Source organism: Silurus meridionalis, chromosome 8, assembly GCF_014805685.1.
Source record: "Silurus meridionalis isolate SWU-2019-XX chromosome 8, ASM1480568v1, whole genome shotgun sequence".
NCBI classification, from domain to species: domain Eukaryota; kingdom Metazoa; phylum Chordata; class Actinopteri; order Siluriformes; family Siluridae; genus Silurus; species Silurus meridionalis.
Window position 1 is genome coordinate 25,156,879 of NC_060891.1, and position 20,153 is coordinate 25,177,031.

The following is a 20,153-nucleotide window of genomic DNA, read 5'->3' on the forward strand; positions in this document are numbered from 1 at the left end:
TTTGTGTAATGTTCACATCAATCTGTGATTTCTGACGCGGTATGATTGAGCTGGTCAGAGCTTTTCCAGAACTGCTATTCTCCTGCGATTTTTATGGATAACAGACTCTAAAGTTTAAATGGTGCAATAAAGAAAAAACATCTAGTAATGGAAGTTCTATAGACAGAACTGCCTTGTTGAGGATGAGAGGTTTGGAACTTAGAAAAAGGCTACAGAATCTCATAATCGCACAATAACGCTGTGTCAAGCGGAGAAGCATGTTAGAGTGCATCCAGGATTTTTATATCCAGGTTTGTGAACAGAAACACCACTAATAATAGTTTACTAACAATATGTACACTAATAATAATAGTAATAGAAAAGGTGCTACTTTGCAGCACAATGAAGTTCTTTCTTCATATATCCCAGCGATGGTCAGCCATGATTCAGCACCCCTGAAGCACAGAGGGTTAGGGGCCTTGCTGAAGTCAACTAATAATAGTTATATACTATTATAGTATTTTTAATATCTTTGTAAAAAGATTATATAAAAAAGACAAAAAATAAATAAATTTGTCATTATTGGGAATTAATAAATCGAAATCATTCAAATGCGTCTTGCAAAGGTTACTGAAAAAGCCACGTCACTGCGAGTTTGTCGGTTGTGTTACAAATTGCGTTTGTACAGTGGAACCCGGTTATGTCGATGTCCTAGGGGGTCGCCAAAAAGCATCGAGGTAACCGATGATCGAGATAAACGAAAATCAAAATGGCGGCAGTATATTAACGTGCTTGAAATTTCTTTATGTACATGATGTGCGTTAATAAATGAGAATGTGCATGCACGTGTTTTTGGAGGGTTTTTTTACACAACAGCGTTGCCGCGATTTGTTTGATGAAGGCATGCTATAAAAATACATACAGTACATGTTTATCTGTCAGGAATCCACCTGCCACGCCCCCTTCGGCCCCCTTCAGCGTGTCAGGTGCTTTCTCGTCCGCTTTCTCTGAAGCTCTCGGCTTCAATCGCGCACATATGGTGCTCGTTTAGCATCATCACCAGCTCCTATTTAAACTTCCACACTCTCACTGTCCGTTATTGTTGGTATATGTTGGTTCACGGCGCTCGTTGTTATCGCTCATGTGTATCCCGGTACGTGTCTTCCCACCAGCACTCTCTCAACGGCTGCGCTTTTCTTCCCAAAGCCGTGCCGCGCCCCCCTAACACTATGAACACTAGCACTAACTAACAGCAGAGATTCACCAGTATACAATACAACACCTGTAGCAGCTGTAAGGCTTTGATTTTTCCGCCACTTCCGCGAGTTCTTCTGCGGCTGCACCGAGATAACCGACGTTAAATGGCAAATTTTTCCCCCCTTGTGCTCGAGATATTAGGGTTCGGCGACATAAAGAAAGACATAACCGATAAAAAATGCTTAGAAAAAGCGAGAATTTGGCGGTTCCACTTCAAAAACGTCGACTTAATAGGGTTGTCGAGGTAACCGAGGGCGAGATAACCGGGTTCCACTGTAGTGCGATTGTTTTATTCCATTATTATCTTATGTCACTGTAATAAAATGTCACGCACACTTTGGTGCAACATCCTTTTCATATCTCTTCAACACACTGACCCAGCAAGAACTGTAGATTAAACTGAAGGACAAAGCAAACTAAAAACTTTAACATTGAAGAAATATATATTTTTTTTATTAGGCCTTGTATCTATTATCTCCTTTAGGAACGCAGAACAATTTATCAGGGCCCAAGTCTGTTATTCGTCCGCTTCAGATGACTCATGCGTGATCCCTCAAACCAATTCTTATTTCTATACACTTTCTCTTTATACCCTTCCACGACCTTCAGCCCTTCATTAAACTGTACCTGTTTGCGCTTTTTTAATCTGTCTGCAGACATTAATGTCTTGTTTGCAGTCAGGAATGCTGTGTGGCCTCGGAGTCATTGTGCCCACTAGACATTAATAAAAGATAGCTAATTAACTTGTGGTCGGTGTATAAAGGGGAGGTAGACATAAATTCTTTCAGATCAAATTTGGATGAAGTGATTTCTTTATCACTCAAAGATTGAGTCCAAATCCTGATCATGGCGTAGGCCGTCAGTGAAAGAAAAGTAAAAAAAAGATTTTTTATGACTTAAATATGAAATTAATAAAAAGAAATTCTTGAGTATTTCAGTGTCTGTCTAAAGTTTGGAAGCACCTACTGTTCTATGATTTTTAAGAGACACATGCATGTTCCTTTTGTTTAAATGCAAAAAAAAATAGTCAACAGTACTATAAAATGGTATAAAAAAGGCAGAAACAGTAGGTTTTTGGTGATTATACATGTAGCATTACATTACACTTCAAGTTTATGTTTATATTTAAAAAAAGATGTTAACTCAATATATATACATGTTAAATATTAAACCAACAACTGTCTAGACTTCACCATACAACAAGACAACGAGCCGAAGCATACGTCTGAGCCCTTTAAACATTATTTATTAGACTCACCTGCCCAGTCACTGCACCTGAATACTATTGAACTGCTCTGGGATGAACTGGATCACAAGGTCAGACAGAAATCTCCAACAAGCAAAGAACACTTTTGGCAAGTTTTACAAGAGGCAAAGTATTTCAGCTAAATGTTCGGAGAAATGAATTGTTCAGATGCCGAGAGTGTGTAAAGCTTGTGTAAAATTTAAAATACTGTTAAATGACCTGCATAAATACAAAAGGAACATGCATGTGTCTTTCAAAGGTTATGGAGTTTCCATACTTATTATATGATCATAGTCAATTAAATGTCAATGAAATGATTTTGTACTTATAGTTTTGTGGCAGTTTGTAATGCTTAAAACAAACTTGTCAACTAATAGAAAAAGACAAATTCGAACCAACGGCTTCAAAAAGGTTAAGTAACCCTATATTTAGTATATTACCATAAAATAATATATATATATTTTAATATAGACATTTATAATTACATTTTAATTTGTAACTAATTTTTAATTTCAAGTAGAAAACATATGTAGAAAACTTATATTCAAGACTATATTTAAGATATTTACAGTTGCTGCGAGGTTCTGCAGTGAAGTGAGTTAAGATTTCTGGGTGTCAATCACAGGGTGTGGACTTTGCGCATGTTGAATGAGCTTAAAATAGCAATTTAGCTAAACTTTCAAATTCTGCATAACATAATGTGAGTGTGAGTTTGCTTTTTTATTTGATGTTATTCATTTTACATTTTGTGGGTCGCAAATCCGGCAGCACAGTGTTACCTGAATATAGGATTAGCCTGGGCTATGATTTATAGAACACTCATTGGCATAGAGCTAGCACTGTGTATCGGCAAGAATCTGTCGATTCGATACGTATTGATGCAGGGGTTGCGATACAATGTACCGATCTGGTATAAACTCAAAACGAAACAACTGACTTAAATCTTGGATTATTATTATTATTTTTTTTTATTATTATTTATACAGTATTGGAAAAAAATCCTGATACTCACATGTATCGATATTTTCTTACACCCTTACATGGTTTGAGGATCACTCATTTTAAAGTTTACATATTTAATTGGATGTACAACAAATCAGAAACCAGAAGTGTGTGTGTGTGTGTGTGTGTGTGTGTGTGTGTGTGTGTGTGTGTGTGTGTGTGTGTGTGTGTAGATGTTAGTTGAGCAGAAGAAGCTAAAGAGACAGAGCCAGGTCATGATGCAGAGTGTGTCACCTTCTGAAGCTCTGGCGAATGCTCTCAAGGAAATAACATCACTCACACACACCATGGAAAAACAACGTTTGGAGCACCAAAAACAGGTACACACACACACACACACACACACCTTTTATGCTATCCTAGACTACAGAAAATCATTGTGGGGACCTGCCAGTTGTCTTCACAAGGTCAAAATGTCCAGATATTTCTATCCTTGTGGGGAGTCTACTAAAATATGAAAATTTGCGTATATACACACAAACACACACACACACACACACACACACACAGAATCCCAAATGTACACATTTATACATAGTATAATAGTATTGTAAAATTGTAAACCTAGAGCAGTAAAACACATTCTCTAACAAAAACCGAACAAATAGTGGTTTTGTGTGTGTGTGTGTGTGTGTGTGTGTGTGTGTGTGTGTGTGTTACGTGCCCCCAGCTGAAGCGTTTGGAGGAGGAACTACACGGCTCCGAGTTGCAGAAGCAGTTGGCTGCGTTGGAGAGGAAGACTGCTGTGCTGGAGGAAGAGCGTAAAGAGTGTATGGAGAAATGCTCTAAAGCGGAAACTGAGGCCAAGGACCTCCGCTTCACTGGTACACACACACACACACACACACACACACACATTTCTGTCACACGTGTACCATTTACATGAAGAGACACTTATTCACATTTCCGTTTATCATGATGTGATTCAGTAAAGAACGAAGCACAGCAGTAAATGATACAATCAAAAACATATGATAAAAACATAAAAATATAATAAAATAGACAATTACATAAGCTGTCCATGTAACCGGAACATGTAACATACGTAATCTAGACTCAATAAGCATCAATTGCTTCCGTTTGAGAGTATGATGGCATGAAAAGCGCCTTTCTTGTTCTTATTTGACTGAGAGAGTCTTTCTGGTTATTATCTGTTCTACTGTGTGTATGTTATTGTGGCTTTCACTGCATTTATATCTGCACCCGTCATTATGCCACGTGTCACTGTGTGTGTTGTAGTGGAGGAACTGCAGAAAAGCTGCAGCAAGTGTCAAATCCTATACCTGGTCCACCTCCACCTCCTCCTCCTCCACCACCTCCTCCACCTCCTCCACCTCCATCTTCAGTCTCAGCCAACCCTCTCAGGTCAGTGTCTGTGTGCTGAAATACAATATATGGGCAAAGGTTTGAAATCTGAGCATAAGATTTGCTTCTTTTTGAACGTCCCATTCCAAATTTAGTCCACATTTGCTGGTTATAATTCCCTCCAGTCTTCTGGGAAGATGTTCCCTTAGATTTTTATGTGTGCTTTTAAAGATTAGTGCACATTCAGCCACAAGTCAGGTGAGAAGGTGAGGAGGCCTGGAGTGCAGTCAGCGTTCACATTCATCTCAAAGGTGTTCAATAGGATTAAGTTCAGAGATTTATATTGGGAGATGTTCCACTCCAACCCATGTAAAGCAGATCTTCATGGAGCTGGATTTGTGCACAGGGGCAACATGATGTGGTACAGATTTGGGTCCCTTAGTTTAAGTCAAGTGAAAATTTCATGCCACCACATCCAAAGAAAATGTGTGCCTTCAACTTTTTGCTAATAGTATGAGAAAGAGCTACTTATGGCTGGAAATGTCGGATTTCTCAATACTTTCGTGCTTATAGTTTAGTGGGGAAAAAAAACAAATGTTATTTTATGGGGGTGTACAAAGAAAATGAGAGAGAATGTCCTCAGGCTGTGGATAAGTCTTCATATTCATATCAAAAAATTTGGTGGAAAAAAAACAGATGCTCTTCAATACCGGTTTCTTCATGTTTATTATTTGATTTTCTTTTCTTTTAACTATTCTAGCTCGCTCATGTCATTACTTCGTAAGAAAAAAGGCACCAATGCTGACATTCCTTTAGTAGAGAAAGATGGAGCGCCAAAAGAGCCAGGTAAGAACACAAGTGTGTGTAGTTCTGCATCATGTCCTGTTTTGATGTGCACCTTGTCCCTACTGAAATCTGGGCATTCTACACTCAGAGGGGAAAAGGTACACACTCTATCACCCTGAGCATGTTGATCCCACAGGCAACTTTCATCGTTTTACAAATTGTAAAAAAAAACGCAGCAGGAAAATTTTAATCGAAACCCAAATTTTGCTCAAACTGCTTTTTTTGGTTGAAACACAAAAATTCATAAAAATCAAGAGAAGACGGAAAAGCCATAGTACCGTTTCCTGTTCCATTCTCAGCACTATTATTAATTACATCCTCTTTCAAATAAGTTGCATATCATTAACTAAAAGAAAATATTGCAAAGATTCAAAATTTCATATACTGAACTTTCTGGACTCTCATTTCTTTACTGTGAAACTACATCATAATGTATGTTTAACCCGATTTTTCCATTGAACCTGCACACATTCAGCGGTGCGCATGTGAAACGAAGCGAATTACCATTATAAAGCACTTCCCTGAACCTCGGATATGTAGGAGGTTTATGACACCAACTTTTCCGGCCTCGTCCAAAAATAACAATTTTCTGAAAGTGCACTCGAAATGACAGAGTCATTAGCACCGTGAACATGACCGACTTCAATTATTTTTTAAATGTCAGAAGGTCCTGGAAAGAAAAGGTTTTCTTACAGCTGTGAAAGTATCATGTATAATCCTATTGGGAATCTTTGCAGTTGTTGAAATGCTTGGAATCCCCATCGAAACTGTAATGAGGACTTCAAATAGTTAAAGAAAATGAGTTCTATTGCATTGTGTGGTATTGGATGGTGAATAAATGGCATCGGATATACATTGGTGATTATGTCAATACTACCTGTGATCTAAAGTCTAGTTACTCTTATTGCAGTAAGCGAGTGATAGTTGGGCTTTTCTGTCAAACAAATGGGGAAAAAAACAAAAAAAGACAGTTGAAATCATAGCAACCTGTTTGACCTTTTTGCTTTTTTATATACCGTAATTTCCGGACTATTAAGCGCACCCAAATATTGAATTTTACAAAGATTTATATTTTGAACATAAATAAGCATGTCTACACTGAAACTAATGAACTTTACACAGGCTTTAATGAAAGACAGTGTCTGTTACACATTTACATTTACATTTGTGGCATTTGGCAGACGCCCTTATCCAGAGCGACTTACAACTGAGCAGGGGAGGGTTTTAGGGCTTTTGCTCAAGGGCCCAGCAGTGGCAGCTTGGTGGTGGTGGTGGGATTTGAACCTGTGATCTTCTGATCCAAAGCCCAATGCCTTAACCACTGAGCTACCACCTCCCTGGCTTGTATCTAAACAGTAGCCTACCAAGAAAGTCATTGTTCACTGTCTTCCTCCTTCCTTTCACAACTATTTCTCTCGAGAGTTTATCTTTTGGCATCGTCGTGCGTTTAAAAATCACCATCAGTGAATCTTTTCTCCCGATGCTGTGCAGCTCAGAACACAGGTGAAGTGTGTTTTTTTCATGACCGGTTGTTTTCAGCGTGACGAATGATTCACATTTCCTGTAGACAGTCCGAGTGAGCGGCAGGTCAAACGTCAGAGGAACCTCATCCATATTTATGATGTGGTGCGGCCTGATTCAGTGGGAGCGCATCTGATTTAATATAAAGAGTTTCATTGGTTCACCTGAACCCGTTTGGCAATTTCATTGGTCTAATGTTATGGGGTTCAGTTTTTTGGCATGAAGTTTGTAAAACCCCGAAAAACCCAGGAAAAATCCATAAATTAGCCGCTTCGTTGTTTAAGAAGGGGTTTAAGGGTGTAAGGGTTTCAAAGCGTGGGAAAAAAAGTAGCGGCTTATAGTCTGAAAAATACAGTATTTATTCTATTTAGGAGTTTTGCAAAAAAAATTAAATCAGATTCGACTTTAATCAAATACGAGTTTAATCAGCTGATTTATTGTTTCAACGTTTACATAAACCCACCCGGTTTTGCCATTAAAGCTCCAAAACAGGCTCTCGAGAACGTTATGAATAATCAGGTAAAAACGGGTGTTTATTATTGTGCCTTTCCATGAGGAGGATAATTCAACACCATCCAACGGTGTTTGTGATGTATTTGAAATAGTGCACTTTTAATTCATATTCTTTCTCACAGAGCGAGTTGCGTTTAGCTGAACCTAAAGTGTTCATACGTTAATAAACAAACATGTACTAACCTGTAATTGAGGTAGCCGTAGTTCACACATGAATCCATGGGACTGGTGGTGTAGTTAAGATTAGTTCTTGATTAGTATCTGCTTTAACTAATCTTTAGTTCATAATTGAGTAACATTTAGTTTACGTATTAGTACATGTTTATCTGTGTACTGTTATTGTCACGTGTTACCATGTGCTCTTTTCACAGATATAAAATACGAATACATTTCCAAAAACATTTCGACTTTTCAACAGAATGTAAAGCCGGCGTACGCCGAAAAACGGCTGCATTCGCAGAATTCAATGTGAGCAATGAACATGACCAAGGCTAAATTCCTCGCTGATTTGATGGGAATTCCAGGCTTTTTTTTGTGGTCAACGCCAAATGAATCTTTAATAGAAGGACGTCATTTCTGCTTATTGGGACCGCAGTGGAGACTGCTATTCATTGGGTTTTATAATAACTTTAAATCATTTTTTTTTTAAATGTTTAAATCGTTAAATCGGTTGTATATCTGTGACTGTGTGATCGCGATGCATTTGGGTGTGAAATTGTTGCCTTTAAATGCATTTAATATTCATATACTTTTTACATTGTGTTTGTGTGTGTGTATGTATGTGTGTGTGTGTGTGTGTGTGTGTGTGTGTGTGTGTGTGTGTGTGTGTGTGTGTGTGTGTGTGTGTGTGTGTGTGTGAATCAGAGAAGGATATTAGACAGCAGGCTGTGTCAGAGATGATGGAAAGAATTAAAAAAGGCATTCATCTACGGCCAGTTGTTCAGACAGGCAACAGGGCCAGACCACAACAGGTATGACACATACACACACACACACACACTCATACACACATTTACATTTTCAATGACACCATATCTGGACACCATAAGGAGACACACTATAGGCCAAAAGTATTCGGACACCTGCCTTTTCCAGCCATGTGTGGCTCTTCCTTGAACTAAATGTGCAATGAGATGTTCAAAAAGCTCATACCAATCGTATGGTCAGGTGTCCATAAACCTTTGTTCATGTAGTATACATGTGAAGATGCAACAGATTTTTTAACTGTAAAATTTCTCTGTAGTGTTTTTTTTTTCTTTTTTTTCCAATGAACGACATGCTTCCTTTTCCCACAGGTGACTTTCATGCAGTTTAGGTCATAAAATCTGCTTATTCCTAATACCATTGCAGGTTGCTAATTTACATTTAATACTTATTAATAAGTGATCCCCTTTTTATATTTAAAATATTTTTAGTTACAAGTGATCGACTTTAAACATTCGGTCAATTTCGTCTTGTTACTGCAAGACTGCAAAGCACATCCTTTCTTCCTAAGATCCACATTTTTCCATCATATTCCATGGTGGAAAACGTAGGTTTTACCTCTGGGAAGCCCTTTAATAATATTCATCTACTTCTTATTAGGCTTTGAGGATCAAATCAAATTTAATTTATACAGCACATTTAATCAAAACATTGAACGCACAAGAGAACAGATGAGTTTTAAGCATGGATTTAAATGCAGCTCATGTAGAAGCAATTCTAATACATAGTGGTGGTTTGTTCTACAGCTTAGGACCAGCCACTGAAAGCTCAATCACCACTTTGTTGCAATTGAGTTCATGGGACAGACAAAAAATGTTGATCTCTTGATCTAAGTGATGTAGATTGGTTATGGGGGTTATTGGCGTATGTAGAATGTAAGTCGGTCAGGGTTGCCACAGGGTCTTAAAAAGTTGTAAATATCAGAATTTTAAGCCTTTATGTTCTTAAATGATCATTATTATATTAAAATTATTTGAAACTTTTTCCCCCAATGTAACACCATCTCTAAAGATTATTGAAATGCTTATGTAGCACTTCAGAATTTTTTGTTGTTGTAGTCGTTTGTTTTTGCTTTCTTGCTTTTGTAGTTCTTTCTTTCGCTAGTCCGAATATAATTCTCTGTATTACAACTACAGATGAGACCAACATCCAACAACAGCCAATCAGCTTCTGTTACTGGCGCGAATCTTTCTCGGCTTGTAAAAAATTAATTGATTAATTAAGTGTCTCTGGACGAATGGCAGACGCCTTTATCCAGAGTGACTTACAATGATGTCATTTACACAACTGAGCTGGTAAAGGCTAAGGGCCTCGCTCAAGGGCCCGGCACTGTTGCTGTTACTATAGAACGAATAATTTCTTAGCAAATCAATATAAACCTGTGCATTTGAATTACAGCCGATCCAGTTGCTGATCGACACTAATACGTTTGTTTTGTTGTTTATTTACTTATGCAGCAGCCGAGAGAGCGAATACCGTCTGGATCTGCCATTCAGGAACTTAAAGGGATTTTGGTAAATATGCGTTTAGATACATTCTTTGGTTTTGTACAGTATAATATGGAAAATTTGTCCTTGTGAAATTAGCAACATTTAAATTTTTCTGATCGCTGTCTCATTCACATATACACACACACACACACACACACACACACACACACACAATACAGTATATCTGCTATTTAGCAGATGTGTGTGTGTGAATAGAAATCATGTAAGCATAGAATAAAAATAACTTATTTTTACAGTTTTTTTAACCTACATTAATAGTTGTACGGTTGTGCAACACACTGTATGAGCCGATGGCGTATTTGCAGCGATAAGTTGTTTTTAATTCCAGAAGAAGTCTCAAGAGAACTAGTCAAGTAAAGAATCAAAGTCAATAAGCTTTTATTGTCATTCCGAGCATTTATAGCTGCTGTACACAGTGAAATGAGATGTTTCTCTAAAACCCTGGTGCTGCATAAAACAACATAGAGCTACATCGCACTACATAGAGCTACGTAACAAACCACAGAACTGAGGACTCAAGTAAGTTGTCCTCGCCACATAATGTGCATAATATGCAACCGAGTGCAAACAAAAGGACAGAAACACAAAATAGTGGCAACCAGTTAAAATACTGCATAATGTATTTGTAGACATAAAAACAGAACGTTGTGCAGAACAGCAACAGCAGCAAATCGAGTAGGTGTGCAAAAAGAGCGTGTGAACAGTTATAATGTAATATGGACGGTGCTATAGACATGGATGTGTATGAAATGTATAGAGTATTTGAGTGCAGCTAGCGTATGATAACTTGGGTCAACAAAGTACTAGTTTAAAGTAACCCTGATCTCAGTTTATTATCTGAGGTGTTTTTATGTTGCTGTGGGTTTCCTCTGGGCTCTTTGGTTTCTTCCAACGTCTTAAAAATATGCCAGTATGTGGATTGGCTATGACTAAATTTACTTGTCACATGTACATTACAGTGAAATTCTTACTTTTGCATATCCCAGAAATGTTGAGAAGCTGGGGTCAGCTATGATACAGTGCCCCTGGAGAGGGTTACGGGCCTTGCTCAAGGGCAGCTTGGCGAAACCCCATGACCTTCCGATCAGTAACCCATAGCCTTAACCACTGAGCTCACACAGAGATAGACTTCAACATTGACCCGTATAAATCGGAATGAATGAATGAATGAATGAATGAATAAAGTGGAATTTTTATGAGAGCAAAATATGTGGATTCCATGTAGATCAAAACTTCACTGCATTTCGCATAAAATAAATCATAGCTGAGTGGATGGAAGCTGACACGATTTTCCCTGTGTGTAAACGACGCAGACTTCCACGAAACGCCCCTCCCCCTGCCCCTCACCTACCGCAAGACCGTCCTCTCCGGAACAATCTGAACTCCAGAAAGTCCTAATGAAACGACGAGGGGTGCTGGATACTGCCCATGATAACAGTGAGTCTGACACACACACACACACACACATTCAACACACACGTTTTAATTTACACTCTTGTTCACTCCTTCCCTCGCCAGTATTGTCATCCCAACCGTTTCCTAGCAGTGTTCTGGACCTGACTCGTGTGAAGGTGGCTCCGAGCAGCGCTGACAAAAATCATGCAACACCTAAACACACATGAGCTGTGAGTATTTTCTCTACAGAGTCAGGAGCATTATGAACCGAAGAACTGTCTGATCTCAGTCAAAGCAAAAGTACAATGTTGGGATTGTTTCATATACACACATATATATATATATATATATATATATATATATATATATATATATATATATATATATATATATACTGTATATATAATTAGTTTTACACCAGTAAGATTTTTCAGTGTTCTGATTGCTGTAATTTTTCAAAGTATCAAGTGGCTTTGACGTGTCGTCATTTTTAAAAGTCTCATGTGTGAACTGTGGATAAAAAAACAGCATTTTCAATTGTTTCCATTTTGGAGAAAGTTTTTTTAAAAACGAGGTTTTCGTTGTGGACGGAAAACCAAAACAGAGAGAAAAATATACGTTTTAAAACGAAAACCGACACACAGGACTACATACAACAAAACACAATACAAGAACAATGGCACAGGGCAGCACTTAGTTACACAATGTGCATAATTCTAAATATATACACTGATCAGGCATAACATTATGACCACCTGCATAATATTGTGTTTTTTTTTATTGAGCATCAGCAGCATGAACTTCTTCAGCAAGTCACCGGTTCACCACTGTTTCTTCTGGAGCACTTTTGATAGATACTGATCACTGCAGACCGGGAACATCACACAAAAGCTGCAGTTTTGGAGATACTCTGACCCAGACGTCTAGACGTCACAATTTGTCAAACTCGCTCAAATCCTTACGGCCATTTTTCCTGCTTCTAACACGTCAACTTTGAGAACAAAATGTTCACTTGCTGTCTAATAAATATATCCACTTAGGTGCCATGATGAAGAGATCATCAGTGTTCTTCACTTCACTGCTCCTAATGTGTATAATGCCTTATGCCTGATCAGTGTAGCTTTTGTCATGTTTAAATTTTTCCATGATTATTGCGTCTGTCTTCTCTGTACCCAGCGGACCATTAGTGTGTGAGCTACAGTATCAAGGATTGGATGCTGTATTAACCAGGGGGAAACCAAGAGCTGCCGTTCGAAACCTCACAAGTTTTACCATCAGGATCCATTAAGGAAGAAATCAGGAAATCTGCAAATTATAATTGGACTTGGAAATGCCTTTGCTGGAACTTTTTCAACAAACAACAGAAACACTTTTAACCCGTTATTGATGTTTTTTAAATCCCATTTTGTTCTTCACACCAAAGTTCCCAGTGTTGCATTTGCATCATCCCACTGTGAATGCATCAGATTTTCCCCTAGTATTAAATGAAAGTGGTAGCTCAGAGAATAGCACTTTGGATCAGAAGGTCATGAGTTTCAATCTCAGCTTGAGCAAGGCCTTTATGCAAGGCTTCGTCCACCACTGCATTTCACATATACAACATAACAGCACAGCGAAATTCTGTCTTTGCGTATCGCAGTGCATTCGGAAGCTGCGTTCAAAGCATAGGGTCAGTCATAATACAGCGCCCCTGGACCAGGAAGGGGTTAAGGGCCTTGTTTCAGGGCCCAACTGAGGCAACATGGAGGCGCTGAGCTTGAACCCCCAACTCTGATCAGTAACTTGGAGCTTTACTGTTAAGCTTTCACATTCTTCATTAGAGACTTAAAGGCATAATTTTGTGCGAAACGGTCCAAAATGAATTCCACAATTAATTAACAAATGCTTTCATGGAGGAAAAAAAAGTTTGATTTCCGTGCCATATTACATTCCATGAATGCACAGGTCTTTTCATCTTTTCATATATTTGAGGTCATTTTAGCATTTTTGTGGATTTCTAAACATCCCCCAGCGCAGATGGTGCCGCAATATCGGCTTCACAGGTAGTGAAATAAAATCCAATTTTTCCCAGAGACATTACTCAAGGCACGTCATGGTGCCAGTTGAGACAAAGTTATTCACACACGCTTTGTGCGTGTGAAGAGAGTTTGGAAACGGGCATTGGAGTTTAGCCTTGAATGCTTGCCAAGTGTGAGGATTTTTCAATGGCTGTGTCTAGACCACTATTAATCCTGTATACACCCAATCAGTAATTACAGGGCGCTGGACATCTTTCTTCTCGTCGGTCTCTAACTCTGCTGATTGTTGTGCTCTTGTCAACTATGATGTTTTCTGTTTTTTTTTCTCTCTTTTTGCTGCTGGATTCTTGGTCAACTTTTTTATTTTTTATTTTATTGGCACTTTTTTAAAAAACGCTCGCTTTTTGTTCTATATTTTCCGCAGCACAATGTCTCTGGTTGAAACTTTCAAGAGTGCAGAAGTCATTATTTTTACCATGAGGTTAAAAATTTTGAACATAATCTCTGGGTGAAAAAATAGAAAAAATATAAATATGTAATAACACTAACACAAAGATTGTTAGTTCATCTTATAATTTAATGTGCTTAATTTTTTCTTGTCTTTCTTTCTTTTTTTTTTCCTATACAATCACTTTTTCTGCATTGTCCAAGACCACACATTAAGACAAAAAAAAAACTTTTCCTTCAAATAGATCAAATGTAAATGTGTAATATTAACAACGATCTTATCATTTTATTTGCTTGATTTTTCTTTCTCCCTTCTACATTCGTTTTTTTTCCCGTGTTGTCAAAGACCTCACTTTAACACAAATGCATGGTATTTTTACGCAACATAAACGCAGTTAAAAATCTGATTTACGTTTATCGACAATTATATAAGCTGTGAAACCGTCAGCCAAAAAGATTTAGTTCATCTTATAATTCACTTTATCTTGCATCTTATTTCTTTCTTTTCCTATACATTTACTTCTACTGTGATGTCCAAGACCACACTTCAAGACAAAACCCTTTTTTTTTAAAATAGATAAAATGTAAATGTGAAATATAACGTTATTGTTAAAAGCGCTATACAATGAAAAATAAAAAAAAGAACTGTCGTTTACTGTGCTTGATATTTTATTTTTTCTTCCTTCCTTCCTTCCTTCCTTCCTTCCTTCCTTCCTTCCTTCCTTCACTCTTTTCCTTTTTCTTTCCTCCTTCCTTCTTTCCTTTTCGATACATTCCTTTTTGGTTTTTGTCCAAGACGACACTTTATTACATGACAGTTCTGTAATCTGTGAAATCATCAGCCACAATGTTTTACAATATGAATATATTTACGTTTAAAAAAGGTATAAAAATCAAAGAAAGACTTTATTTTCTGCAAAATGAACATCATGGGGTCCTTTAATAAATCCACTTTAGAGTGGATAATCTTTTTTTATTTTTTTATCAGTTTGTTCTATCAATATTTATCAAAAGCACACTGCATCCCAATTTGAATTTGATTTAATATACGGTGAAGTTTGGTCACGTTCTGGGGCAGACATGGCATTAAATCATAAATGATGAAGATATAGAAAAGGCTGTTTTGAGGAACGGACCTATTGTGTGCACCTCATCATAAGATTGGTTTGTGCTCCTTGAGCATCCCATTCCACATCGAGTTCCTATGTTCTGAATAACCTCCACTCTTCAGGGAAGATGTTCCACTAGATTTTAGAGTGTGCTTCTGAAGATTCTTTGTCCTTGTGCTAACCATGTCTCCACAACTCTCATACCACTTGTTTTTGTTCAGTCTCTCCAATACCGTTGTATGAAAGATATCCAAAGACCGGAGAGAATAAATGTTTATACACATGCTATACAATTGTTTTTTAATTCGTCTGTCTCTTTTAATATAATAATGTACGGTGTGGTATCAAAACATTTGAAGGCTAATGGTGCTAGCTGATGCTAAAGAAGTTTGGACATGTACTTACCGTATTTTCCGGACTATAAGCCACTACTTTTTTCCCCACGCTTTGAACCCCGCGGCTTAAATAACAAAGTGGTTAATTTATGGATTTTTTCTGGGTGTTTCTCGGTTTCACAAACTTCAAGACAAAAAACTGAACCCCATAACATTAGATCAATGAAATTGCTGAACGGGTTCAGGTGAACCAATGAAACTCTTTATATTAAATCAGATGCGCTCCCACTGAATCGGGCCGCACCACATCATAAATATGGATGATGTTCCTCTGACGTTTGACCTGCCGCTCACTCGGACTGTCTACAGGAAATGTGAATCATTCGTCACGCTGAAAACAACCGGGCATGAAAAAACACTTCACCTGTGTTCTGAGCTGCACGGCATCGGGAGAAAAGCTTCACCGATGGTGATTTTTAAATGCACGACGATGCCAAAAGAAAAACTCGAGAGAAATAGTTGTGAAAGGAAGGAGGAAGACAGTGAACAATGACTTTCTTGGTAGCTACTGTTTAGATACAAGCCGTGTAACAGACACTGTCTTTCATTAAAGCCTGTGTAAAGTTCATTAGTTTCAGTGTAGACTGTAGGCTTATAGACAGGTGCGGCTTATTTATGTTCAAAATAAAAATCTTTGTTAAATTCAGTGGGTGCGGCTTATATTTGGGTGCGTTTAATAGTCCGGAAATTACGGTAAGTAAAAAGTAGTCATTACTACTACCTGTTTGTTTCAAGCTGGTAACTGTTTCCATCACTAACTCTCTGTCTCATCCACGTGAGCCCCAGACTTCTTATTACCTTCTGCACTGCTCGTTGTAAGCTTCATAAACTAGTCTACGTCTATGGTGTGTGAAAGACAGGAAATGATACACCAGTGGACTGAAAAAGCTGCGCAACGACAATAAACAGGTTGATATGCTGAAAAACGGCGCAATGAGAAGAACAAATATTGATCATGTCACCAAATAGATTCAAACTAAAGTAACGATTCTGGATTGAGAATGTAGTAGAAAGCACAGATTTTTGTGTACAAAATGTAATGATTGAAAGACCGAAAATAAATAGTGAAATAAAGTACTGATACCAGAATAATCCACTTAAGTACAGTATTTGTACTTCATTATTTCCCACCTCTGCATCACGGACAGCAAGTCAGAGCAAAGAACAAGCGTGAAATTCTGCATGGAACTCGACGCTCGACACGACATACGGCAACTCGTGCATGATGATTGTCGGAGAACATTCCACACTTCCGCACCCACCGTACTCGCCAGATTTGGCTTCCTCTTCCCGAAGATGAAGATCCGGCTTGAAGGTCTTCGTTTTGACACCGTTGCAGAGATCAAGCGTGAAAAAAGAAGACGTCCAGGCCACGTTCAAGAAGTGTCAGGAACACAGGGGGCACTCTATTGCTGTGCAAGGGGACTATTTTAAAGGTGATGGTGTGCAAACGTAGATAAATAAAGTACTTTCTTGTAAAAAGAGTCTCGAAACGTTTTGAAGCCACCCCGTATTTAAAGATTGTTATAATCCTGAATGGATCTAAAATATAACTCTATAAGATCGCACTTTGTTTCGTGTGAAACTTCACTAGTGTTTATGTACTAGAGTTGCGGCTCAGTATTATTTCCCCAGTTCCTACACATAGGAGACAAGCCGTAGTAGATTCTTCCCCCGTTTTCAAAAAGACACAAAACAAGCAGGCGATTATTCAGTGCCACGTACGTGTCCGTGATCTCGGGCCGTTTAGTTGCACGAGGTGAAACTTTTGTTCTGCGCCTCTACACAGAGAAAACGAGAGGCCTTGCAGCGCCATGCTCCTCTTCAGGAACAGAGCGCGTACCTGCCGTGGAGCACAGAACACAAGTGTGCACTCGCGCTCATCACGAATTAATGGATAGCAGGGTGATCGCAGGGCTCAGGTTTCTTTTTCAAAGAAAATATTCAGCATGGCGACATTGTTCGCACTTTCGAACACTGCTTTATTTTTTATTGAATACTCAATAAGTACCTTTTGAGACGGGTTTTACGAAGCGTGCTATTGTATGATGAAAATAAATGAAGAAGTGACAAACGAGTGAGCTGTTTGTTTACATGCTAATGTGATTTTTTTCTTCTTCAATTGTATGGATATGAACATTACAGCAGCTTCAAACTCCCATGTAACACAGTGTATCGCTTGATCCTGAGTTAAATACTGTCAGTACATCAAATACCTGCACATGCTCATGAGTTTGTCTGGATCAGTATATTTCAGGTAGTGTTTGTGTAGTAATTGTGTGTAGTATTGTTGGCTGTGTGTGCTATTTGGTATTTGCAGGTAGTGTTCATGATGGCGTTTATTGTATTTGTGTATTTGGCATTTACAGGTAGTGGTTATGGTGCTGTGTGTAGTATTTGTTTGCATGGAATTTTTTTTTGTATTTGCAGGTGTATATGATACAGTGTGCAGTATTTGTGTGTTTCATATTTGCAGGTAGTGTTTGCGATGCAGTGTGTAGTATTTGTGTGTTTGGTATTTGCAGGTAGTGTTTATGATGTTTTGTGTGGTATTTGCAGGTAATGTTTGATACTGCATGTGGTATTTGTATGTGGTATTTTTATTTTATATTTGCGGGTAGTGTTTATGATGCAATGTTTAGTATTTGTGTGCCTGGTATTTCTACATAGTGTTTCTTATGGTGTGTGTGATATTTTGCATTTAGTATTAACAGGTAGTGCTTATGACATTTGTGTAGTATTTGCATGTAATATTTTTTTGTATTTGCAGATGTTTATGATACAGTGTACAGTATTTGTGCGCTTGGTATTTGCAGGTAGTGTTTGACAGCATGTAGTATATGTTTAGTATTTCCAAGTAGTGTTTATAACATTGTGTGTAGTATTTGCATGGAGTATGTTTTGTATTTGCAGATGTTTATGATACAGTGTGCAGTGTTTGTGTGTTTGGTATTTGCAGGTAGTGTTTGTGATGCAGTGTGTAGTATTTGTATGTTCGGAATTTGCAGGTAGTGTTTGACAGCGTGTAGTATATGTTTAGAATTTCCGAATAGTGTTTATGATGTTTTGTGGTATTTGCAGGTAATGTTTGATACTGCATGTGGTATTTGTATGTGGTATTTTTATTTTATATTTGCGGGTAGTGTTTATGATGCAATGTTTAGTATTTGTGTGCCTGGTATTTCTACATAGTGTTTCTTATGGTGAGTGTGTGATATTTTGCATTTAGTATTAACAGGTAGTGCTTATGACATTGTGTGTAGTATTTGCATGTAATATTTTTTTGTATTTGCAGATGTTTATGATACAGTGTGCAGTATTTGTGTGTTTGGTATTTGCAGGTAGTGTTTGCGATGCAGTTTGTAGTATTTGTGTGTTCGGTATTTGCAGGTAGTGTATATTACACAGTGCGTAGTCTTTGTATGTTCAGTATTTGCAGGTAGTGTTTGACAAAGTGTGTGATATTTGTATGTAGTGTTTATGGTGCATTGTGTAGTGTTTGTGCATTTGGTATTTGTGTGTAGTGGTTATGATGCAGTGGGCAGTATTGGTGTGTTTTTGGTATTTGCAGGTAGTGTATATTGCACAGTGTGTAGTATTTGTGTGTTTGTCAAACACTGCCTGCAAATACCAAACACAAATACTACACAATGCATCATAACCACTACACACAAATACTGAATGTACAAATACTACACAATGCACCATAAACACTACACACAAATACCACACACTTTGGCAAACACTACCTGCAAAAAACATAGTGTGTGGTATTTGTGTGTAGTGTTTATGGTGCATTGTGTAGTATTTGTGCATTTTGTATTTGTGTGTAGTGGTTATGATGCATTGTGTAGTATTTGTGTGTTTGGTATTTGCAAGTAGTGTTTAAAAGTGTGTAGATTTTGTGAGAACTTTGTCCTGGTTTTTTTTTGTCAGTCGCTCAGCTTTTACCCCTGCCAAACAACACAACATTCGTTTTTACTAAAACATCACTAAATTGGTGGTACCCTCGTGTGTGTGTGTGTGTGTGTGTGTGTGTGTGTGTGTGTGTGTGTGTGTGTTCAGAAAGCACTTCATTTAGCCTATTTTGTTAGTCATTTTTGTTTATTTTCCAAACAGAATGATTGCCTGGCGGGGAATCGGCGCACTCCTGAAGTGCTGCCAGTGGGTTTAAATATTTCTGTCTATGTTTTCCCCACACTTTCTTTCTCACTCCTGCTGTTTATGCATTTCTTCCCATTTTTAACCTTTTTATAGCGAAGATTGGACACCCAGCACTCCGCCTCCGATCTCTCAGCTCGCCCTCTTTACAACTCACCAAGCCTCTTCCTTATTAACACCTTAATCACGTTTCATTCATAAACCTTCAGCATCAAGCCAAACACCTCCAGAAAACATGTGCAGCTCTGCCCGCTGACTGAAAGTGTTTTGTAATGTTGCAGCACAACTGTGTGATTTCCTTTTCTACTTCATTCACACACAGAGACAGACACATTCCAACATCCACGAGCAGATCCCACCGCACTAAACCATAGCTGGCCTTTTTAGAGCCCACTTAATAATGTCTCCATTCAGGGACAGACAGAAAGAAGTGTGTGTGTGTCTGTGTGTGTGTGTGTGTGTGT

At 38.1% G+C, this 20,153-nt stretch overlaps 1 protein-coding gene across 1 annotated transcript in view; it reads left to right on the forward strand.

Annotated features, from left to right (window-relative positions):
- shtn1 (shootin 1) overlaps window positions 1-14,700 on the forward strand; it is a 46,887-nt gene extending 32,187 nt beyond the window's left edge. Inside the window, 10 exon segments of the mRNA XM_046856583.1 lie at window positions 3,658-3,804; window positions 4,155-4,308; window positions 4,724-4,732; window positions 4,735-4,849; window positions 5,550-5,635; window positions 8,534-8,640; window positions 10,111-10,167; window positions 11,478-11,601; window positions 11,683-11,789; window positions 12,736-14,700. Of these exon segments, the coding sequence (XP_046712539.1) occupies window positions 3,658-3,804; window positions 4,155-4,308; window positions 4,724-4,732; window positions 4,735-4,849; window positions 5,550-5,635; window positions 8,534-8,640; window positions 10,111-10,167; window positions 11,478-11,601; window positions 11,683-11,786 (903 nt within the window). The 3' untranslated portion in view covers window positions 11,787-11,789; window positions 12,736-14,700.
- Window positions 14,701-20,153: the final 5,453 nt, after the last annotated feature.